Here is a 23,813-nt window from a genome sequence, read left to right on the forward strand (position 1 = left end):
CTTTCTCTCCCTGTGTGTCTGGACAGTGCCCGTTGCAACGGCGCCTTGATCTCAGTCAGCGAGGTCTGTGCAGCGCCCGGCACAAGGGGGCACCTGATCTCACTTTAGGCTTCTAATGCTAGCATAATAAACATAAAGTGGTCAGGAAATATTGTTTATTGCACCAACTTCTGTGGGTCAGAGAGACCAGCCTTCAGCTCTACAGGGTTCTTCATGTCTCAGGAAGAAGAGCTCGTGCAGCCCAACAGCTTGTCTCTCTCACCAAGACAAGCTGGGCCACTAAATGATATCTCCTCACCTGCCTTGTCTCTCTATTACAGCAGGACCAACCTGGTTACAACACCACTGCAATAAACAGATCTGGCTGTTCTCGGTTTCAATGTCATTTTTAAATGTCGCAGCCGATCAGTTCCCAAATTTCAGCGACTGTTCCAGGCATCGCCGGGCAGAGCCCTGCACGTGTTGGGGGGAAGTCGGAAACCCAGGAGAAGGAAACGGGGGATGCCCAGAGCTTCTGGCATCGGGCTAGCAGAGCCAACAGCATCAGCTAAATCTGGAATGGTCAGTAGGTCAAGGACCCGGTTGATGACAGAAATTGACCCGTCCCAGCATCGCCCCGCTCAGTCTTGCTCGGCCTCCCAGTGGGGTGTAACCTGTTGACACCCTGAATAACTGATCTGTCAGCCAGCCACAAAAGAAATGGGAATGGGGGGACACACACAGTCCCTGTCAGGATGCTCTGAACTCGAGGGGGATGGGAGGAGCGCTCTCGTGGGCACCGAATCGTCCGCCCATTCCCGCCAAACTGGACCCCTTCTCCCCCATCCTCTCCAGCCCGTGCCAGTCCTGTCTCTTCCTCACCCCAGCTCCTCCTCCCAGTCCCAGTCTCCATGTCTCAGGCTCCTCATCCCAGTCTCCTTGTCCAACCAGCTCCCGCCTTTCCACCTCCTGCCAGGTCTCCATCCCAACTTCCCTGCCCAACCAGCCTCACTCGCCCCATCTCCAACTCCCAGTCACAGCGTCTCTGCCCCCCGGTCTCTCCCAACTCCTTGCCCGAGTCTGCTCCTTCCAGCTCCCGCCTCGCTCTAGTTTTTGACCCCCTCTGAGTTTGAATCAGACGCTTCCTTCTCTGCACTGCCTGGGTGCCAGGACTGGAGGGTCACTAAGACCCCAGAAGCAGCACGCTCCCCGCTCTCCATTTGGCCCGGCCCGGCGGAGAAAGGACAGGCAAAGCCCTGCTCTGGCCCTGCGGCCCTGGGCTGGAGCATGCTCAGTGCGGACAGAACTGGGAAGAGATTTTAGCTCTTGCCAAGTGTCTCCTGAGCGTGCGCAGATGACGCATTTTTGAAGGCTTCTCACACGCCAAATTTGGACTGACGTTCATAGTGACAGCAAAAGACACCGGCTGGGCCTGAAAGCTGAGTCCCTACCCCACAGCCTGGGGCCAGGCCCCTAGAGCTGTTAGAAAAAGATGGCATTCTCGTGGGAATGGATTCATTGTTTTGGCTGAAATTCACCCAGAACATTCAGCTTGCGGTAGACACCCACCAGCATGGAAAATTCCAGCTCAAACAGTTAAAGTCTAGTAAAGAATAGTCAACGGGAAAGCGTGTCATATGCTGGGAAGCCTGGGGTAGCTTTAATAACAAGCGGGGCTACCAGCACAGTCTGCAATGCCAAAATGGCTCACCTGGAGCTGAGATGCAGCCACCTCTGGGGAGGGGGAACTGGGGAACAGCTGCCTACCAGGACTGGGGGGCACAGATGAGGGCTGTGGTCTTTGAGAAGGAGATGGTTAGCCAGGGAGCCCTGAATAGCAGAGTGGTCGTCAGTGGGGTATGGTGCTGTCCCCCCTACATTCCCCATCATGCCAGCCCCAGCTCCCCACCCTTCTCCCCAGTGCCCGTCACCCCAGCCTGGATCTGCCCCTCCCAGCCCACCCCCCTAGCTCCCTGCCCCCTAGATTACCGTCTCCGGTGGGTCCGGCGAAGCGCAGGGCTTCCGTCTCGGGATCCAGCTCACGTTCACCAGCCAGAGGCCGAGCTGCCCAGATCTGCCTTCGCCCCCGTGTCTCGGCCCCAATTTAACCAGCAAGGTGCCACCCTCTAGGTCAACATCTGCAGGAGCCAGCTGTCAAAGCCGTTCCACCGGCCACTCCCCCACTGTGATAATGGGCCATTGAGAGTCACGGGGCTGGCAGGAGGGGGGGTACTCTGGGTGCTGTGAGTGGTCTGAGAGATTGGTGCCATGATGGACTGAAGACACGCGGAGCAGGGTGAGGGCAGCTGGGCATTAGAGGGTGCCATGGGGAGCGCTGGAAAAGGGGGTATCACTGCCTCTGTCCTTCCCCCACTGGCCCTATGGGCTCCCCTTGCCTCTTCCCCCCCAGTCCCATTGTGCCCTCTACCCCCATTCCCAGCATCCTTTGTACTTCCACAGAGTAGGGGCCGGAAGATTAAAGGATCCAGTCTGATGCCCTGTGAGCCCAGGCCAGAGAATTTCACCAGCTACATTTGTATCCAGCCCACCCCTTGGGTTAGACCAAAACATTCAGCCCTCAGCAGGCCAAGCTGTGCCCGGGGCAGGGAACAGGACCCAGGTGCCACTCATGCCCGGGGCCCTTGCCATGGCAGGGAATTAGGTGAGATATGCCCCGATGATCCCAGCAGCTGCCAGCTGCAGAGGGAGGCGAAAAGCTCCCACAGTCCCTGCCAGTCTGCCCAGGGGGAGATTCCTTCCCAGCCCCATATCCGATAACCCTGCCCCACCGGCCAGGCAGCCAGAATGAGGGTTTTCTGGATCAGCTCAGTGCAGTGAACCAGCCAGTGTCTATTCTCCAGCTGTGGCTGATCTCAGGTGCTTCAGAGGAATCGGGGATGGGGTGGGGAATCCCAGATAGTGGTCAGTTGTGCATGGGGGGTAGGGGAGGGATTCCTTCCTGACCCCTGCAGGTGACCAGCTGAAGCCCTGAAGCATGAGATTGGACTATGGTCATTGTCTTAGTGCAGAGCTGTGTTATGAGCAGGTAGCAATGCAGAGGGGCTTTAGCCAGTCACTCCCAGTCTCTTCCCCAGCTCCCAGTCCCAGTCTCGCTGCCCAGCCAGCCCCAGCCTTCCCTCTCCCTTTCTCTCCTGCCCCAGTCTCTCCAGCTTCCTTGTCCCCATTTACTCCAGTGTTTTGGGTAAAGTTTGGCAAAATTCCAGGCAACTGGAAACGGGGTCTTGTAACATGAAGCTTTGGGCAACCTTAATAACAGGCAGTGCAACCAGATCTGCTGATAATGTCATGATGGCTCACTTGGCGCTGAGATGCAGCCACCTCTGGTGTGGGTCAGATGGGTAACAGCTGGACAGAGACACTGCCCGGGGATGGGTCACCTGGTGCCGAGGTGCAGCCACCTCTGGGATGAGGCAGCTGGGAACAGCCACACAGCACTGTTGTGGGGTGTAGAGGAGGGCAGTGGGCTGGGATCTTTGGGGAGAGGATGGTTAACCAAGGAGCCATGAGTAGCAAGGTCCTTAGCAGTGGGGTACATTCCCCAGCACCCCAGCCCCTACCCCCGACCCCACACCCCAGCCTGGGTCTGTACCTCCCTGCAGGGACTTCCAGCCCACCTGCCCCCCTAGCTCCTCTGCCCCTAGATTACCGGAATCCAGTGGGTCCAGCAAGAGCGCAAGACCCAGTGCAGAGCTGCCTTCGTCCCCCCTCATCTGCCAGCTGCCGCCCTGCTAGACCCAGCATATGGCAGCCAGTGGGGCAGGCGGGGTGAGGCTTTTTCACCGGCCACTTCCTGATTGAGACAATGGGCCATTGAGCAACGCTGGGCCCGGCAGGAAAGAATCTGGTTTGATGAGGGGGAGGGGAATGGGGGGTAGGTGCTGTGGGGGAGGGTGGTGCCAGCCGGCTGCGGTTCAGGTAGCAGAACCGGTGCCGACCATCCCTGGAGCGCGGCGGCTCGTTGCAGGTCCCCAGTAGGTCGTCGTCGTCCTTGTTGTCCTCGTCCCAGACCTGGAGGCGGAGCTGGCTGGTCTCCGCCACCTGCACAGGCCCCAGGTCCAGGCAGATGCCCCAGACCGGGCTGTCGGCGTCCCACACACTTTCCATCCATACCTGGAAGGTGACCTTGGTATAGGCGTCGGTGCGGCTGGTGTGGTCGCCCCACAGGCCGATGGCCCGCTCCACTGTCACCATCAGCTTCCGCTGGCCCCGCGAGCAGCACATGGTGTTGGTGGAGCCGTCCCCGGGGCAGACGCAGGAGCAGGGGTCATGGGTGCTGCGCCGGGTCCCCAGGCACCTCCACAGGGCCTGCTCTGTGATGTACTCGCTCACCGCCTGCCTCAGCACCTCCCGTTGGGATTGTCCTGCCTCACCAAGGATGGGACGCAGCGAGTAGGACACCAGGCCGGGACTGGCCTTGAGGCTCTGCATTCACGCTGAGAAGACCTCGGCGTCCTGCCCCTCGGAGAACAGCAGGTCGGCGTGGTTGTGGTCACCAGTCACCTCAGTGTGGCGCTTGCTTTGGTCTTGGGGAAGCTCCACTTGAAGTTCTTCTTCTTCTTCTGCTCCTCACACTGGCTAAAGGCTGCCTGGGCCCTGCCCTTTTGGGCCCCGATGCTGACGGAGGCCTCCAGGCTCAGACAGTCCTTGACCTCATCAGCCGTCACCCTGTCCAGCGCCACTTTGCAGACCCACATGGCTGTCACATCCCGCACCCGGCCCCCAGCTGCAGCGAGCTGCGGGTGTAATCCTCCGGGAGGTCCCTCAAGGCCCGGGTGAAATGGCTGGTGAGTGGAGGTTTGTAGGTAACGCGGAACCTGGGCGAGAGAAATGGCCACCATGTGACGTACCGTCGGACATTGGCGTCTTGTAGGGGTAGAGCTCGGTGTTCTAGATCCACCGACTCTCAGTCCAGAAGGGACTGTTCTGGTCAGGTAGTCTGACCTCCTGGATAACACAGGCCAGAGACCTGCCCTGAATTAATTCCTGTTCAAACTAGAGCAGGTCTCCTAGGAAAAAAATAAAATAAAAAACATTTCGGATTTCAAAATTGTCCATGATGGAAAATCCACCGTGGCCCTTGGTGAATTGTGTCCCTATTTCCTGTCTGAGCTTGGCTAGCTTCAATTTGCAGCCATCAGACCCAGGGCCGGCTCTAGGGTTTTGGCCACCCCAAGCAGCCCCCCCAAAAAGCGTGATTGTGATCGCGATCTGCAGCGGCAATTTGGCGGGAGGTCCTTTGCTCCGAGCGGGAGTGAGGGACCGTCCGCCGAATTGCCGCCGAATATCTGGACGTGCCACCCCTCTCTGGAGCGGCCGCCCCAAGCACCTGCTTGCCAGGCTGGTGCCTGGAGCCGGCCCTGATCAGACCTGATTAGACCTTTGTCTGGTAGATTGCAGAGGCCATAATCAAAAGTATAAATCAGACGTCAAGAATTATAACATTCAAACACCAGTCAGAGAACACTTCCACCTCCCTGGTCACTCAATTACAGACCTAAAAGTGGCAATAGTACAACAAAAAAACTTCAAAAACAGACTCCAACTTGAAACTGCTGAATTGGAATTACACCTACCTCGATATAACGCTGTCCCCGGGAGCCAAAAAATCTTACCGCATTATAGGTGAACCCGCGTTATATTGAACTTGCTTTGATCTGCCGGAGTGCACAGCCCTGCCCTCCCTGGAGCACTGCTTCACCGCGTTATATCTGAATTTGTGTTATATCGGCGTAGAGGTGTAATTTGCAAACTAGACACCATTAAATGAGGCTTGAATAAAGACTGGGAGTGGATGGGTCATTACACAAAGTAGAACTACTCACACCTTCTTGTCAATTGTTGAAATGGGCCACCCTGATTATCACTACAAAAGTTTTTTTTTCTCCTGCTGACAATAGCCCACCTTAACTGATTACTCCAGTTAGAGCCTGTATGGTAACATCCATTTGTTCATGTTCTCTGTGTGTATATATATCTATATCTTCCTACTGTATTTTCCGCTGCATGCATCTGATGAAGTGGGTTTTAGCCCACGAAAGCTTATGCTGAAATAAATTTGTTAGTCTCTAAGTGCCACAAGGACTCCTCGTTCTTTTTGCTGATACAGACTAACACGGCCACCACTCTGAAACTTGTGTATATTGGATAATTTATTCTGAAAATGTGAGGCCACTACAAACCTTCCTGTGCCTTTACGGAATTGAAGAGTTACTCACAATTCTTATGATACATGATCTTTGGAGAATATAATAAATTACAGGCTTGCAAGCCAGTGGCTGATTTCATCAAGTGAAAGAATTCCTCCTAGGCATGACCTTAGATGCCTTTCACTTCGTCCCCCCCTCATCTGCCCCCCTCATCACGAAGTGAAAGGCATCTAAGGTCATACCTAGGAGGAATTCTGTTTTCTGTCAAGGTGACAGGCCTCTATTGGCCAGAAAACACCTCATAGTGTTTACACTCGCTCTGAAATGCAGCTGATAATGTGCATGTCTTTTATTCTTTAAGCTATTTCCTTGTATGCCTTGTTTTGAAAGGCATATATGTGTCTTTCGGATTCATGCTTTGTAGCAAATATCTGACAGAAGGCGTTAATTGCAAGGTGTCTACAGTATCGGTGGGCAATTGTAAATCTTCAAACCTTTTCATCAAAAGATAAACAGATCAGCAAGATTGTCTTATCAAAGACTAACAAACGTATCACTGTGTTATCAAGAGCTATTAATGAGGTCATAAAAGCTGTAATTCCTATTTCAATATTATTAAATTACTTCCTTTTAGAGGCTCTCCGAAGTCTTTATTCTTTCAACCTGAAGGCAAACGCTGACGTCTGGAAAATAGTTTACAGAAGATGGATTACTTCTTTTTAACTTATCTTTCTCTTACTAGTGAAATCCTTGCTGTTCCTTAAAGGGTTATATTTTCTGGATGATTTTAGCAGGTTATTGGAATGCGGTTGCCACTGAAGATGGAGCAGCACCTCCTGTTGAACACCAGGACTACAGGCCACATCCACCCTCAAAAGTTTCGCCATCAGATCTTTTGGGAGCTGACAGATGCCGACGTTGCCATGTCGCTGGAGCTTGTGAGCATTGGGCTGCTTTTGTCTGGGCCACCCGAGAGGCTGTGTCCACAGAGGATGTGGTGCATTATAGGTAGGCATCCCGGAATCCCCCATGCCATCATCTGAGGCAAGACCTCATTTTTGCAGTGCATTGTGGGTTACTAGGTAATTATGGGAACTCAAGATAAATTCAGTTTCCTCCATCCCAGTATTCATTGGGGAGAAGCCGTGCGCTAACCTTGGTAAATAGAGAGAACTAGTTGGATATAAATAGAATTGATTATTTGTGGTGTTGTAGCATCTAGGAATTCTAGCCATGGGCCGGGAACCTGGACTGCCTGGTGCCGTACGGACGCAGAATAATGTAAGTGGGGTCTGAATGAGCTCTCCCCTGACATCTAGCGATGAGCTGGCGAAGAGGATTTCAGGAGCCGACCCGGTTTGCATGGACACAGCCAGACTGCCTAGGTGCGCAGCATGACGGGGCTGCTTTGCCTAGATGATCACTTTGGGCTGGTGTTGGGTTGCAAGTCACTTTGTTAATGAGTGCGGGGGTACTAAAGGGTTGTTACATAGGCGCCGACTTCCCCTCTGCCCCATGGGTGCTCGACTCCCCCCGACCCTGTCTCTGCCCCTGCCCCACCTCTTCCTGCCCCTGCACTGCCCTCGCCCCACCCTCATTCCACCCCCTTCCTCAAAGTCCACACCCAGCCCTGCCTTTTCCCACCCCAGCCCTGCTCCAGCCCCACCCCCATTCCCCCCAAGTCCCCGCCCCTGCCCCACTTCTTCTCCGCCTCCTCCCCCAAGCATGCCACGTCCCTGCTCCTCCCCCTCCCTCCCGGAAAGTCCTAAGTGCCGCCAAACAGCTGTTAGGTGGCGGGTGGGTGGGAAGCGCTGGGAGGGAGGGGGAGGAGTAGGGATAGGGCGAGGAGGGGAAAGAGGAGGCGAGGAGGGAGCAGGGGCAGGGGCAGCTTGGCTGTTAGTGAGTGCAGAGCACCCACTTTTTCCCCATGGGTGCTCCAGCCCCAGAGCACCCACAGAGTCCATTAAACCATTCCCTCCATAAACTTATCCAACTTAATCTTAAAACCAGACAGGTCCGTTGCCCCCACCGTTTCCCTCGGAAGGCCGTTCCAATATTTCACCCCTCTGATGGTCAGAAACCTTCGTCTAATTTCAAGCCTGAACTTCCCCACTGCCAGTTTATATCCATTCGTTCTCGTGTCCACATTAGTACTAAGCTGGAATAATGCCTAGGGGTTGTTATCCTTGTTGTGTATAAGGCGCTGGTGAGACCTCATTTGGAGTACTGTGTGCAGTTCTGGTCTCCCATGTTTAAAAAAGATTAACTTAAATTGGAACGGGTGCAGAGAAGGGCCACTAGGATGATCAGAGGAATGGAAAACCTGTCGTATGAAAGGAGACTGGAGGAGCTCGGGTTGTTTAGTCTGACAAAACGAAGGCTGAGGGGGGATAGGATTGCTCTCTTTAAATATATCAGAGGGATAAATACCAGGGAGGGAGAGGAATTATTCCAGCTTAGTACTAATGTGGACACGAGAACGAATGGATATAAACTGGCAGTGGGGAAGTTCAGGCTTGAAATTAGACGAAGGTTTCTGACCATCAGAGGGGTGAAATATTGGAACGGCCTTCCGAGGGAAACGGTGGGGGCAACGGACCTGTCTGGTTTTAAGATTAAGTTGGATAAGTTTATGGAGGGAATGGTTTAATGGTAAAACATATTAGCTGAGGAATACCAAGCAATGGCAGGTAAATAGTATAATGGCTAACAGGGGTCAGGCTAGAGACTCTTGCCTACATGCTCGGGGTCTTACTGATCGCCATATTTGGGGTCAGGAAGGAATTTTCCTCCAGGGTAGATTGGCTGAGCCTCTGGAGGTTTTTCGCCTTCCTCCGCAGCATGGGGCAGGGATCGCTAGCAGGAGGGTCTCTGCCAATTGAAGTCACCAAGACACAGGATTTGGGGACTTCAACAGCAGAGTCAAGGGAAGGGTAGGGACGGTTTTGTGGCCTGCAGCATGCAGGGGGTCAGACCAGATGATCATAATGGTCCCTTCTGACCTTAAAGTCTATGAGTCTATGAGTCTATGAATCAAGGGCAGCAGAGCTGTGCTTGGCCTGCCCTGAGTGAGGGGTTCACCCTCAACTGAATTGCACCCACTAGTCAGGGGACGGGGTGTCAAGGCCTAATAGAGATGAGGGTAGTTGGGGATATGTTCTTGTACCTGGTGGTGTGGGTGCTGTCCAAGGGTCCTGGACACTATTTGTCTCTTCATCTCTCCACTGTGTATTAACAGAGGTGATCAAGACTCACCTTTTGTTTGCAGACCAATAGAGCTGCAATCACGGATACCCAGATCTAGCCATTAGACCAGGGGTCGGCAACCTTTCAGGAGTCGTGTGCCCAGTCTTCATTTGTTCACTCTAATTTAAGGTTCCGCGTGCCAGTAATACATGTTAACGTTTTTAGAAGGTCTCTTTCTAGAAGTCTATAACATAGAACTAAACTATTGTTATATGTAAAGTAAATAAGGTTTTTAAAATGTTTAAGAAGCTTCATTTAAAATTAAATTAAAATGCAGAGCCCCCCGGACCGGTGGCCAGGACCCGGGCAGCGTGAGTGCCACTGAAAATCCGCCCACGTGCCGCCTTGTGTTGTGTGAAGTCGGGGGACATCCCAGAGCATGCAGAGCAGCAAGTGAAGCAGGCAGCGGAGCAGAAAGCAGGATGGTGAGCAGATGCTGGAGCAGCGAGTGGAGTGGCTGGCAGGGTGACTGATGCCAGAGCGAGCACCCGAACGACAGAGCGAGCAAGGTGCCTTCCGCTCTCCCCACCAGGGTGGGAGGTGAACTCTCACAGATGCACCTCTGAATTCTTGGTCTTCACTGACCTTGGTCTTCACTGACCACGACCAACAACTCCGAGTGGGGTGCAGAGAAGGGAGGGACATGTTAAACAAACTTTTGGTTGTTGGACTCAAGAACCTGAGGCAAAAGACACTGCTCAACGCACTCTGGGGTGGGTGTTTTGATCATGGTGTGCTTATGAATCCTGCTTGTGGAGTTCTCCCAACTTAATGTCGGGTGACTTCCCTCCTCTTATTCGAAGTTTCTTTTCTACACTCAGTCTCTGTGCTTGTGAGAGGAGAAGTATTGTCTGTCAGAGGCGCCCAGGAGTGGGAATTTCCCCTGGTTACTGGATGGGGGCTTGAGCCAGTTCTGTGTTATATGGTTGAAAAGGAACTCCTAGATATTGAACCTGGTGCTTATTAATGCCACTCCATCTGGCAGAAAGGTACCAGTAAAAAGACACCGTTTCCTCAAAAATCTTCTAATCTAAGGGCTGGTCTACACTAAAGCTATAAATTGACCTAAATTACGCCCACCTCTGCCCCACCCCCTGCGCCTCCTCTCTCCTGAGGCCCCGCCCCTTGGCCATGCCAGAAGCCGGAGCTGGGCTCCAGTAAGAGACACGGCAGCCACCCACGGAGGTGGGTCACTGTGGGGAGCCCCAGGGCGACAGAACCTTTGTAAAAGTGTGGGTGGGGAAGGACAACGTGGCAAAGGAATCCCCCCATCACTTCTGGACCCCACTGCTTCCCTCCCACATTGCCCCAGCTCCCTTCCATGGCCTCACACCACAGGCCCACCACATTCCTTGCCTCTTGACCACAGAACCTCCCCCTACCCCACCCCATGGGGCCTATCCATAAGACCGGCCCTGTGTTCACTTTATTTCCAAACTCCACTGCCTTCATGGATTGGCATGAGGATACACATGCCACATTTAAAACTCCCAGGCTCAGAGTGGAGTAAGATCTAAACACAGGCCACAAGCATCAAGATCTACATTCCTCCTCTAGTGGCCAAAATTCGTGGTCTCAGTATATTAGGATGCACCCAACAGGGCCACAATGACAGGATTCCTATTACAGAGACAAGGTGGGTGATGTAATATCTTTTATTGGACCAACATCCGTTAGTGAAAGAGAGAAGCTTTTGAGCTCCCAGACCTGAAGAAGAGCTCTGCAGGGTCGCAGTGCCAGAATGCATGCTTGCAACATAGTGGGGATGCACTCAATCCCTGAGTGTAAGGGTTCATCTCATAGGCGCCGACTCTGTGAGTGCTTCAGGGTCAGAGCTTCAGGGTCAGAGCACCCACAGAAAAAAATGGTGGGTGTAATGGGTTGTCACCCCCAGTGTGCAGTCTCAGAGCTGTGGGAACTGCTGTGTCTCCTAATTCTCCAGTTGGGCTGGTCCCTCTCACACTACTCTGCTGGTGTTTCAGCCAGCCTCTCCAGGCCCCGTTATCACCCAACATGACAGCAGGTGGCGCCACACAACTGAGCTACCTGAATGCTTTACCAAAGCCACTCAAGGACAGACAGAAGAAAACAGCCAATTTCCCAGCTCCCCAGGCTTGCATCCTCGCAATGTTCTCCCATCTTGCACTGCACAGTGGTCTGTACAATGCAAACTCATAAATATAGTTCACTTTCCCCTCAGTGTGGGAAGGATATGCACAACAAAGCTGTGTTAACCAAGCTGAGATTTTCCAGAGACTTCATTCAAAACACACTGGTTAAGATAAAATATATAACAAGTTTATTAATGACAGAAAGATAGATTTTAAGTGATTATAAGTGATAGCAAACAGATCAAAACAGATTACCTAGCAATAAACAAAACCGCAAACTAAGCCTAACATACTAGATAGATAGGATTTGAATTATCAATTTCTCATTCTGACTGATGATACAAGCAGGCTTGTAGAGTCTTAAGGCACAGACTTCAGTTGCGGTGTAGCTTGGGTTCCCCTCCTCTGTTCCAAGTCCTTTGTCTTTCAGGTGTTGAGTTGTGGGGGGGAGTGAAGACAAATCATGATGTCACTTCCCACCTTATATAGTCTGCTCATACGGCGGGAACCCTTTGTTTCAAGCTAAGTTCCCAGCCCAGTTTGTGGAACGATACAGGTACCAAAATGGAGTTCAGTGTCACGTGATTTAGTCACATGCCCTTGCTGAGTCATAGCAGCCATTACTTAACAGGCTGGCCGAAACGTTCACAGGAAGGCTAAGCTCTTCCATGGGCCGTCTAGCCTGGTATCCTGCCCCCTCCCTGCCACCCCAGGTCAGACCAATGGGCCCATCTAGCCTGGTATCCAGTCTTACACTGTGGCCAGCACTGGAATAACCTGCCCTCCTGGGGGCACTTTCCTCCTGACCCTCATTAATCAGAGGGCAGTTTAAGCCCTGGAGCATGACATTTACACTCCTTCCAAACATATTTGTTTTAAACCCTTAGGAGTATAACTCTGTCTCTTCCATTCCCCATATAAAGATCCTATTCCGAATCCTGACTCACATCCTGTGCCAATGAGTTCCACAGGCTACCTGGGAATTTAGAGATAGTATTTCCTTGGAGTATTTAATGTTATCAGGTTGTATGTGGCGGGGGGGGGGGGGGTAGGGGCTGGGAGTCAGGACTCCTGGGTTCTATCCTCAGCTCTGGGCGAGGAGTGGGGTCTAGATCAGGAGTTGCCAAACTTTGTTCCCTGAGCCTCACCTGTGCAGTTGCAATAGGCACTGCAGCCCACTATTAACACATGTCTGTCAGGGAGAGGGAAACCGTGGGGCATTCGCAGCCCCTCGCTTTAGCAGGGGTCACCTGGCAGCCCTGCCCCAGTCACCCATCCAGCACCTTGGCACGCCTCTCAGGCACCCCTGTCTAGGAATGAGGGAAGTGCTCGGGGGCCGCCAGTGCTGGGCAGAGGCAGGTGCTTAGGCCGGGCCAGGCCGTTACCCTGATGGTCCCAATCACCCACTGCCAAGCCCTGGTCCCTGGTCCCGGGCTGTGGGGCCGATACTCCTGAGGTTCCAACAGCCATTGATTGCATGGTGCGGTGGCTCGGAGTGGGAATGGCCGCGAACCCTTCAGCCATCTCCAGCCACCCTGGGCACCATCATTTCTAGGGCCTGGCCCCTTCTCCTCACCCTCCGTCCACTGCACGGCAGCTCCGCTTCAGCCTCTGCCACCCACTGGGGGTGCTGTCCTCTTTTGTCCCGGGCTACCACTCCACCAATGTACACAGTTTGTGGGGGCAACATCATCCCATTCCCCCCTCCAACACCGCCCATGGCAGACCACCCAGGACTATGTCATGGCCCACCGTTAGGGCATGGCCCACAGTTTGGGAACCCTTGCTGTATAGGGTCGTATAGATGGGAAAGGCCTCCTATCCCCTCTGGATCCCTTGGCAATATTACTAACCTGTAAATATCACCTGTGTGCTATTAATACGCCATAATAAAACTGCCCGTCTCCTTGGCTCCCTTTCCCACCCACCCCACTCTGTCCCTGACAGAAACGCTTCCCTTTGACTGGCATTAGCCACATTACATTGGATTCCCCATTGCAGCAAACTCACCCAGATGTCTAGCTCCCCTGTCTTGTCATGCCTCACTCCCCTCCAGCCCAGAGCTCCCCCTAGTGTACCCAAGCATGTATAGCACCTGCTCATTTCCATCCTAGTGGGGTTAGAAGAATGACACGGATTCCTGCTTACAAACTTCCTTTCACAAATGTTTATTGAGGCAGGGAGATACATTTGCAAAGAGCCAGAGATCTGGAAGCCTCCCAGAAGCAAATCATTTTGTGGTGGAGCTGCAAAGCTGCATGACAGTTTCCCATGCTGAAGATATTTAACTTGCAGTTGGTAGGGTTCAGAGTTAACAATCATCATTCACCAGTTAACTGCCTCATGGAGCTATGAATCTAGGCTCTCAGCAGATGTAGGTAGGCCTGAGCCAGGAAGATACTTTAATCCCAGAGTCAGGGGGAATGTGCCTTTTCCAATGTGACCCTAATGCAAATGCCATCTCCCTGAGTCTGCTGACAGCCAGAATCAAGAGCCCTGTGGAATGTCCTCCTGGGTGTCAACTGTGAATCTTACCAATGGCAAGTGATATATCAGCATCACTGCTGATCATATGTGCAGGGAACATCTAGCTAGATGGTGTTTGGGGTGTGTGCATTCATGGTGAAATAATTAACAGCAGAGCTGCTGGGTAATTCTGGCAAGCAACAGGAATAGGCAGTTAGTGGTGGGATATTTTTCCAGAGAGGGTTGTGAGGGTGGCCGGTCCATGGAAGGGAAGAGGCTGTTATGGGCATAGGAGACACCGATTCCCCAGCAGGAATGACAGCATGAAGCCCAGTAGCGTCAGCAGAGTGGGAGCTAGGAAATGCTTTGAGGGACAGGGAGCACTGTTGAGCAACGCACACCCGTGCCCCTCTTCAATTCCCGAACCAGGGCGCTCACCAGAAGGGCTCCTTCCCCTTGGCTATGCTGTGCTGGGGGGGCTGGGGAACATACTCAGAACAGATCGGGCCCCGAAGGTTGGGCCCACAGTGCAGACTGTAGTGGAGCCAGAGGCGGCCGTGTTTCAGGTAGCACTCCCTGTGATGGGGCCCCCCAGACTTCAGTGGGATGTTGCAGGCCCCCAGCAGGTCATCATCCCAGCCATTGTCTTTGTCCCAGACCTCGACACGGAGCTGGCTGGCGTCAGTGACACGGACAGAGCCAAAGTCCATGTGTCTGTTCCAGACAGGGCTTTTTCGGTTCCAGATGGTGCCAGTCCGGTTCTCTCTCCTGTCAAAGAAGACCTTGACGTAGGCATCCGTAGCTGTGAGAGTGTCACCCCGCAGATCACTGGCCCGCACCACAGTCACCGTCAGACTTGCCAGGCCCCGCTCCCGCGAGCAGCACATGGTGTTGGTGGAGATGTCCCCGGGGCAGACGCAGGAGCAGGGGTCGAGGGTGCTGCGCTGGGTCCCCGCTGGGCAGCTCTTGGTGCAATCCATCCACAGGGCCCTCTCACGGATGTACTCGCTCACGGCCTGCCCAAGTGCCTCCCGCTTGGGGTCGTCCTGCCCCAACAAGGTGTGGATTGGCCTCAAGGAGTAGGTTAGAAGGCCAGGGAGGGACTTCAGGGTTTTTACCCAGTCTGAGAAGACCCCAGCGTAATTTTTGGAGAAGAGCAGGTTGTCCGTGTTTTGCCCTCCCTCCTCCTCTGCGTGGTGCTCCCGGTACATCTCGTGGAAGCTCTGTTGGAATTTCACCCTCTTATTCTCCTTGCAGCTGCTGAAGCTGGACTGGTCTGAGCCCACCCCAATATTCATGGTCACCTCCATGCTCAGACAGTCCTTGATCTCGTTGATGGTCAGCCCATCCAGCGCCGCCTGGCAGACCTGCACCGCAGTCACGTCCCGCACCCGGCCCCCCAGGGACGCCTGGGTCATATAGTGGGTGCCGTAGGTGTGAATCAGATGATGGTATTCCAGCTTGGAGGCCTTGTTGTACAGGCTGGGAAGGTTCTTCACCGCCAGGACGAAATGCCCAGCGAGAGGAGGTTTTCCGCTGATCCCGAACCTGCCCCAGGGACCCAAGGAATTTATGAGAGAGTTAGAAAATCCCCGAATGCCAGCCAGGAAGAAACCAGTAAGGACTTTCCTTGGCCAGCTGACTCCACATCACCTTCCTCACAGCTTGGGTGGACTTTACTGTGGCGGGGTGACCCTAAGGGGAATCCATTGCAAAGGTTCACCGGACTATCAAGGGAGGGGCGGAGGACCCCAAATGAAAGCTGAGAAAGGACTCAAGCACGTTGGACTCGGTGGGAGATCTCGACCAGAGAGGTGGTCAACCATCTCGCTGGACGGTAGATTGATAAGGAAACTGCCTTGCACAAAGACTGTGCCTTGTTTTGTTACGTCTGAGCCACCAGAAAGCGCTTTTCACTTTTATTTGCTTGTAACCACTTTTGTCGTTATCCCTTGTGCTTGACCTTACTCACCCTCCTCTCTCCCTTACTGCAGAAACTTGCTAACCCAACTCACTGGGGGATCTCCGGTTAGCCCGGCAAGCTGCTGAGTGTTGTATCTTTAAAGGAACGAAGGAACCTTAAATCTCTCCGAATGGGCCATGAGAGGGATGGAGGTTGCAAAGCACACGGTTTGGGGAACACTTGGGACGGGAAGCGTATTAGGGTCATTGACCAGGATATGGCTGGGGAGGTAACATGCAGGCTGCTGGGATCAGGGCTGAGTCACTCACAGACACTCAGTGCTGGCTTGTGGAGCGTCCGGAGAAGAGACTCACAGCAGCAGAGCCCCTTGAAGCATTTAGGGTTACAGGTCAGGCAGTGACACAATCCCTCACTGGCCTGGATCGCACCCCAGAACGAGACAGCCCCCTACAAGGGAAAGGCCCTGGACGGCTGGTGGTACCACTGTCCCGCTGTTTCCCAGCTACCCCACCCAAGAGGCGGCTGCATCTCAGCACTGGGTGAGCCACGCTGGTGTGACATCACTGCACACTTGTTACCCATGTGCCCCTCCCCAGAGCTAGCTGCATCTCGGTGGCAGATGAGCCATCCCCAGGCTGGGAGGTGTCCGGGCTGCTGCTTACCTGTAATATGGGTAGGAAACCTCATGGCTTACAAAGGCGTATTTGTCCTTCCGTGACTTCTGCGTGACGAATTCGGCCAGTTTGGAGTGTGAGCCGGCCAGCCCCACCTGGACATTAACCTTGGGCACCACGGGCACTTTCAGCCCCACCTTCCAGTCGTTCTGCACCACGGACGCCACCGACTCCATCATGCCCATCGCTGACTGCTGCACCGAGCTTCTGAGCTGCCACTGGCACAAACTGTGGACCCTCCAGTCCACCGCGGCCAGCGGCAGCCTCTGCCACTGTCCTCCCTGCAGCGGGTTCCGGCACAGGGTGCAGGTGCCATTCGGGCCGCGCCACTGGCTGGTGTCCACCACCTGGGCCTCCGTCCGGCCCAGTGTCGTCACGTCAATCCCCTGACCCACCAGGTTGTGCCCGGGCACGAAGGCTGCATTCATGCATGCAGCAGCCGTGCCCGTCTGGCAGTTGGGGGAGACCACGGGGAGGAGGAATAGGAGGAGGAGGAGGATGCAGGCACTAGGCTTGGGCATGGCTGGTACGAAGGGGTCCCTTGCACAGGAGGCAGCGTCAGTCTCCAAAACCTCTACAGGGAGAGACAGAAGAGAGATCCTGCATGAATCATAATCCAGTAGCAGGTAGTTCCACAGGTTAACCTGGTTACATGGCGAGCCAGAGAGCCAGAGGCATCCAATTACCACTGTCTCTGTCAAACATATCTTATATCACACCTGGAACCTGGTGGCTTTATGCAAATATACAATGACCAATTTGCATGTCCGAACACGTATTTTTTAATTTGCATAACCCCACCCCTTTCTCTTGCAGTAGTTGTAGCTGTCACTCACCACTAGGGGGAGGAGATTGTTGCATATACCCTGTAAGTTGCAATTACATTTGTGTGCTGCTGCTCTGGATGGGTCTGGCCACTAGGGGGCGGTGCACTCCCAAGCAAAATCCAGGGCTTGCCAGACATTAGTCCCCAGCTGGTTGGCAGCAAGGCCAGCGAGCGCTGGGATCACACTGGGCATGACTGGCCTCCCCACAGAAACTGTGGGGCCCCCTAGTGGACATGCAGAGTGGTGGATCTGGTTACATTTAGCCACCAATTGTGGGTCATATTCTAGGGTTTCTTTAGCCCGATCAGAGCTGCTTCTAGCCCAGCGTGCCATCTCTAACAGAAGCCAATTCCCCCTGCCCCTCATTGATCAGAGGTGGGTTCAGACTGTGAAGCATCAGATTTATATCCCTTTTAAACACATGTATTTAAACCCTCTAGGATTATAATTCCGGCATTCCTATTCTCCAAGGAAAGTCCTGTTCAGAATCCTGATAAACTCTTGGTCCTAGTCCTATCCTGTGCCAATGAGTTCCACAGGTTATGCGGAGATTTCAGGACAGTATTTTCAATGCATATTTAGTGCAATGGGGTCTTGGTCCATCACCAGGATTCCCAGGTGCATCCGTAATACAGATAATAAATAATCATCATTTCTTTCCAGGCAGGTAACTTGCTGTGTGGATTTTTCTATCTCTTGGCTGTTCTGTCTCACTACTGAGAATGCAGAAGAGAGCTTAGCGAAATGTTAGACTTGCACTTAAGGAGTGGAAATGGAGGCAGGGCTTCTGGCTTCTATTCCTGGCTCTGTGGACAAGTCTCTGAATCTCTCCAGGCCTCAGTTTCCCCAGCAGTAAAATGGGGAGAATAATCCTGCCTTTGTCAGGTTAGAGCGTTGGCTCTTCGGGACAGGGACTTTCTCTCCCTGTGTGTCTGGGCACAGCCCAGCACAAGGGGGTCCTGATCTCAGTCAGCAGGGTCTGCTCGCGGCCCAGCACAAGGGGGTCCTGATCTCAGTCAGCAGGGTCTGCTCGCGGCCCATCACAAGGGGGCCCCGATCTCAGTCAGCAGGGTCTGCTCGCGGCCCAGCACAAGGGGGCCCCGATCTCAGTCAGCAGGGTCTGCTCGCGGCCCAGCACAAGGGGGTCCCAATCTTGGTCAGGGTCTGTGCTTCACCTGGCACGATGGGACCCTGATCTTGGTCGGGGCTTGGCATGGGGGATGGGGGGTTAGTTGGAGTCTGTGCAGCGTCTGACACAAGAGGAGTCCCTGGTCTTGGTCTGGGTCTGTGCAGTGCCTGGTACAATGGGAACCTAATTTTGGTCAGGCTGCACCCGGCATGATGGGACCCTGATCTTGGTTGGGGTCTGTGCAGCTCCCAGCACAAGGGGGGCCTTGATCTCACTTCAGGCGTCTAATGCCAGCATAATAAACAAAAGCATATTAGCGAGACAAGGCCAGGGAGGGAATATCTTGTATTGGACCAATTTCTGTGGGGGAGAGAGACCAGCCTTCAGCTCCCCAGGGCTTTTCGCGTCTCAGGAAGAAGAGCCCCGTGCAGTCTGACAGCGTGTCTCTCTCACCCACAGAAGCGGGTCCAATACTCAACGGGAAAGCGTGTTGTATGCTGGGAAGCCTGGGTTCATTTAATAGCAGGCGGGGCTACCAGCACAGTCTGCAATGCCAAAATGGCTCACCCGGAGCTGAGATGCAGCCACCTCTGGGGTGAGGCAGCTGGGGAACAGTTGCATAGCTATGCTGCATGTGGCTGGCTTGCCTGGTGCTGAGATGCAGCCACCTCTGGGGCGGGACAGCTGGGGAACGTACAGACAGCGACGGCACACAGCGACAGCTTGCCCGGAGCTGAGATTCAGCCACTTCTGGAGTCGGCAGCTTGGTAACGGCCACTCAGCAAAGCTGCACAGGGGTGGCTTATTCGGCCCTGCGATGCAGCTGCCTCTGGGGTGGGGCAGCTGGGAACAGCTTTCTACCAGCATTGGAGGGCTCAGACGAGGGCAGTGGTCTTTGGGGAGAAGCAGGTTAGCCAGGGAGCCCTGAATAGCACAGTGGTCGTCAGTGGGGTAGGTGCTGCCCCCCCATAAATTCCCCAGCGTGCCAGCCCCAGCTCCCCACCCTTCTCCCCAGTGCCCGTCACCCCAGCCTGGATCTGCCCCTCCCAGCCCACCCCCCTAGTTCCCTGCCCCCTAGATTACCGTCTCCGGTGGGTCCAGCAGAGTGCAGGGCTCCTGTCTCGGGATCCAGCTCTCGTTCACCAGCCAGAGGCCGAGCTGCCCAGATCTGCCTTCGCCCCCGTGTCTCAGCCCCAATTTAACCAGCAAGGTGCCACCCTCTAGATCAACATCTGCAGGAGCCAGCTGTCAAAGCCGTTCCACCGGCCACTCCCCCATCGAGACAATGGGCCATTGAGAATCGCTGGGCCGGGGGGGGGGCATTAGGGTGCTGTGAGAGGTTTAGGGGTGGGTGCCATGATGGGCTGTAGATGTGCGGAGCGGCCAGGGGTGAGGGCGGCTGGGGGTTACAGGGTACAGGGGGAGCGCTGGCAGAGAGGGTACCCCTGCCTGTCTCCCTCCTCCACTGACCCTGTGGGGTCCCCTTCCCCACAGTCCCAGCCTGCCCCCCCAGCCACATTCCCAGCATCCTTTGTACTTCCACAGAGTGGAGGCCAGAAGAGCTAGTCTGATGCCCTATTAGCCCAGGCCAGAGAATTTCACCAGCTACATTTGTATCCAGCCCACCCCTTGGGTTAGACCAAAACATTCAGCCCTCAGCAGGCCAGGCTGTGCCCGGGGCAGGGAACAGGACCCAGGTGCCACCCATGCCCGGGGCCCTTGCCATGGCAGGGAATTAGGTGAGATATGCCCCGATGATCCCAGCAGCTGCCAGCTGCAGAGGGAGGCGAAAAGCTCCCACAGACCCTGCCAGTCTGCCCAGGGGGAGATACCTTCCCAGCCCCATATCCGATAGCCCTGCCCCACCGGCCAGGCAGCCAGAATGAGGGTTTTCTGGACCAGCTCAGCGCAGTGAACCAGCCAGTGTCTATTCTCCAGCTGTGGCTGATCTCAGGTGCTTCAGAGGAATCGGGGATGGGGTGGGGAATCCCAGATAGTGGTCAGTTGTGCATGGGGGTGGGGGAGGGATTCCTTCCTGACCCCTGCAGGTGACCAGCTGAAGCCCTGAAGCATGAGATTGGACTATGGTCATTGTCTTAGTGCAGAGCTGTGTTATGAGCAGGTAGCAATGCAGAGGGGCTTTAGCCAGTCACTCCCAGTCTCTTCCCCAGCTCCCAGTCCCAGTCTCGCTGCCCAGCCAGTCCCAGCCTTCCCTCTCCCTTTCTCTCCTGCCCCAGTGTCTCCAGCTTTCTTGTCCCCATTTACTCCAGTGTTCTGGGTAAAGTTTGGCAAAGTTCCAGGCAACTGGAAACAGCTTGTAACGTGAAGCTTTGGACAACCTTAATAACAGGCAGTGCAACTAGGTCTGCTGATAATGTCGTGATGACTCACTTGGTGCTGAGATGCAGCCATCTCTGGGGTGGGTCAGATGGGTAACAGCTGGACGGTGACACCGCACAGGGACGGCTCATTAGTGCTGAGATGAAGTCACCTCTGGTGTGGGTCAGACGGGTAACAGCTGGACAGAGACACTGCCCAGGGATGGCTTACCTGGTGCCGAGATGCAGCCACCTCTGGGGTGGTGCAGCTGGGAACAGCCACACAGCACTATTGCGGGGTGTAGGGGAGAGGATGGTTAACCAGTGAGCCCTGGGTAGCGAGGTCCTTAGCAGTGGGGTACATTCCCTGGCACCCCAGCCCCTACTCCCGACCCCACACCCCAGCCTGGGTCTGTACCTCCCTGCCGGGACTTCCAGCCCACCTGCCCCCCTAGCTCCTCTGCCCCTAGATTACTGGAATCCAGTGGGTCCAGCAAGAGCGCAAGACCCAGTGCAGAGCTGCCTTCGTCCCCCCTCATCTGCCAGCTGCCGCCCTGCTAGACCCAGCATATGGCAGCCAGTGGGGCAGGCGGGGTGAGGCTTTTTCACCGGCCACTTCCTGATTGAGACAATGGGCCATTGAGGAACGCCGGGGCTGCAGGGGGAGGGTTGGTTTGACGAGGGAGAAGGGCGGGCGCGAGGTGCTGGGGTAATGAGGTGCGGTGCAGGAGGGTGGTGCCAGACCTGGTGCCGACCCTCCCCGGAACGCAGCGGCTCGTTGCACGTCCGAGACCTGGAGGTGGAGCCGACTGGTCTCCCCCACCCGTAGGAACCCCAGGTCTGGGTTGTCGGTGTTCCACACGGTTTCCGTCCATACCTCCTGGCCCTGGAAGGAGACCTTGACGTAGGCGTCGGTGCGGCTGGTGTAGTCGCCCCACAGGCCGCTGGCCCGCTCCACCGTCACCGTCAGCTTCCCTTGGCCTCGCTCCCGCGAGCAGCACATGGTGTTGGTGGAGCCGTCCCTGGGGCAGACACAGGAGCAGGGTCATGGGTGCTGCTCCGGGTCCCCGGTGGGCAGCTGTGGGTGCAATTCCTCCACAGGGCCCTCTCGGCGATGTACTCGCTCACTGCCTGCCTCAGTGCCTCCCGCTTGGGGTTGTCCTGCCCCGGCAAGTTGTGGATGGGGCGTAGCGAGTAGGACACCAGGCCGGGGCTGGCTTTGAGGCTCTCCAGACCCTGCCATCCTGCCCCTCAGAGAACAGCAGGTCAGTGTGGCTGTGGCTGCCTGACACCTCAGTGTGACGCTCGCGGTAGGTCTCGTGGAAGCTCCGCTTGAAGTTCTGCTTCTTCTTCTGCTCCTCACACTGGCTGAAGGCCGCCTCGGCCTTGCCCTTCCCGGCCCCGATGCTGACAGAGGCCTCCAGGCTCAGGCAGTCCTTGACCTCATCAGTTGTCATCCCATCCAGCGCCTCCTCGCAGACCTGTACGGCCGTCACGTCCCGCGCCCACCCCACAGCTGCAGCTGGGACACGTAGTGGGTGCCATAAGTGTTGATCAGCTGACGGTAATCGAGGTGCGAACTGCGGGTGTAATCCTCCGGGAGGTCCCTCAAGGCCCGGGTGAAATGGCTGGTGAGCGGAGGTTTGTGGGTAACGCGGAACCTGGGTGAGAGAAATGGCCACCATGTGACGTACCGTCGGACATTGGCGTCTTGTAGGGGTAGAGGTCAGTGTTATACATCCACAGACTAAGTCCAGAAGGGACCGTTCTGGTCAGCTAGTCCGACCTCCTGGATAACACAGGCCAGAGACCTGCCCTGAATTAATTCCCGTTCAAACCAGAACAAGTCTTCTAAGGAAGAAAATAAAAACCACTCCGGATTTACAAATTGTCCATGATGGAGAATCCACCTTGCCTCTTGGTAAATTGCTCCAGTGGTTAATCACGCTCTCTGTTAAAGATCGTGTCCTTATTTCCTGTCTGAATATCGCTAGCTTCCATTTCCAGCCATGGGATCTTAGGAGACCTTTGTCTGCTAGCTTGCAGAGGCCATGCTCCAAAGTAGGTAGAAAGTGTGAAAAATCAGGACCGGGGGTGGGGGGTAAAAGGCACCTACATAAGGAAAAGCCCCGACGTCCCTATAAAATCGGGACATCTGGTCACCTCACCAAAGCATGTTACCTGCGCAGACTGCATAACTTATTCTGATAATGTGAAGCCACTACGAACCTGCCTGCGCCTTTACGGAATTGAAGAGATGCTCATAATTCTTAGCATTATTTAGACATTATTATTTAATTATAATAATTTATTATACACGATCTTTGGAGAATGTAATAACTTACAGGCATGCGATCTAGTGCTGATTTCACCATGTGGAAGATTTCAGCTAGCTCAGATAGGAGGAATTCTGTTTTCTGTCAAGGCGACAGGCCTCAGGTGTGAAAGGAGTTAACACTATTGATAAAAGAGAAAGAGATAAAGATAAAAGTGTTTACACCAGTTCTGAAATGCAGCTGAAAACGTGTATGTCTTTTAATCTTCTGTACTGTTTCCTTATATACTATGATTTGAGAAACATACCTGTGTCCTTGGGACTGATGCTTTATAGCAAATATGTGACAGAAGGCCAGAGGCGTAGCGAGCGCCCTCCGTACCCTCTGACCGGAGGGGGCCCCGCAAGGAAGGGGGCCCCTAAAAGTGGTAAAATAAATACCGCATTCTAGTTTCTGCATTGTAAGGGGCCCCGCCCGGACATATGTTCGGAGGGGGCCACGTTCTTTGTTGCTATGACCCCGCAGAAGGCTTTAATTGCAAGGTGTTGAAGGTATCATTGGGCAATTGTAAATCTACAAACCTTTTCATCAAAAGATAAACAGATCAGCAAACTTGTCTTATCAAAGACTAACAAACATGCCACTGTGTTATCAAGAGCCAAGAACGAGGTCATAAAAGCGGTAATTCCTATTTCA

At 54.4% G+C, this 23,813-nt stretch overlaps 1 protein-coding gene and 1 pseudogene across 1 annotated transcript; both read right to left on the minus strand.

Moving 5' to 3' along the window:
• Window positions 1-2,637: 2,637 nt before the first annotated feature.
• LOC122173143 (perforin-1-like) lies at window positions 2,638-8,075 on the minus strand (annotated as a pseudogene).
• Window positions 8,076-13,655: 5,580 nt separating this feature from the next.
• Window positions 13,656-19,738, minus strand: LOC112058852 (perforin-1-like). The gene is made up of 3 exons (XM_065591214.1): window positions 19,607-19,738; window positions 16,556-17,141; window positions 13,656-15,517 (listed from the first exon to the last, which is right to left on the minus strand). The coding sequence occupies exons 2-3, from the start codon at window positions 17,086-17,088 to the stop codon at window positions 14,404-14,406; spliced, it is 1,647 nt and encodes a 548-aa protein (XP_065447286.1). The 5' UTR covers window positions 17,089-17,141; window positions 19,607-19,738; the 3' UTR covers window positions 13,656-14,403.
• Between the last annotated feature and the right edge of the window lie 4,075 nt (window positions 19,739-23,813).

Source organism: Chrysemys picta, chromosome 4 (genome assembly GCF_011386835.1).
Source record: "Chrysemys picta bellii isolate R12L10 chromosome 4, ASM1138683v2, whole genome shotgun sequence".
Lineage (NCBI taxonomy): Eukaryota > Metazoa > Chordata > Testudines > Emydidae > Chrysemys > Chrysemys picta.

Excerpts from the sequence above, each read along its gene's own strand:
- LOC112058852 (XM_065591214.1), bottom strand. The coding sequence starts at position 17,088 with ATGCCCAAGCCTAGTGCCTGCATCCTCCTCCTCCTCCTATTCCTCCTC. Across the intron at positions 15,518-16,555 it reads GTTTCCTACCCATATTACAG|GTTCGGGATCAGCGGAAAAC; the intron begins GTAAGCAGCAGC and ends TCCCTGGGGCAG.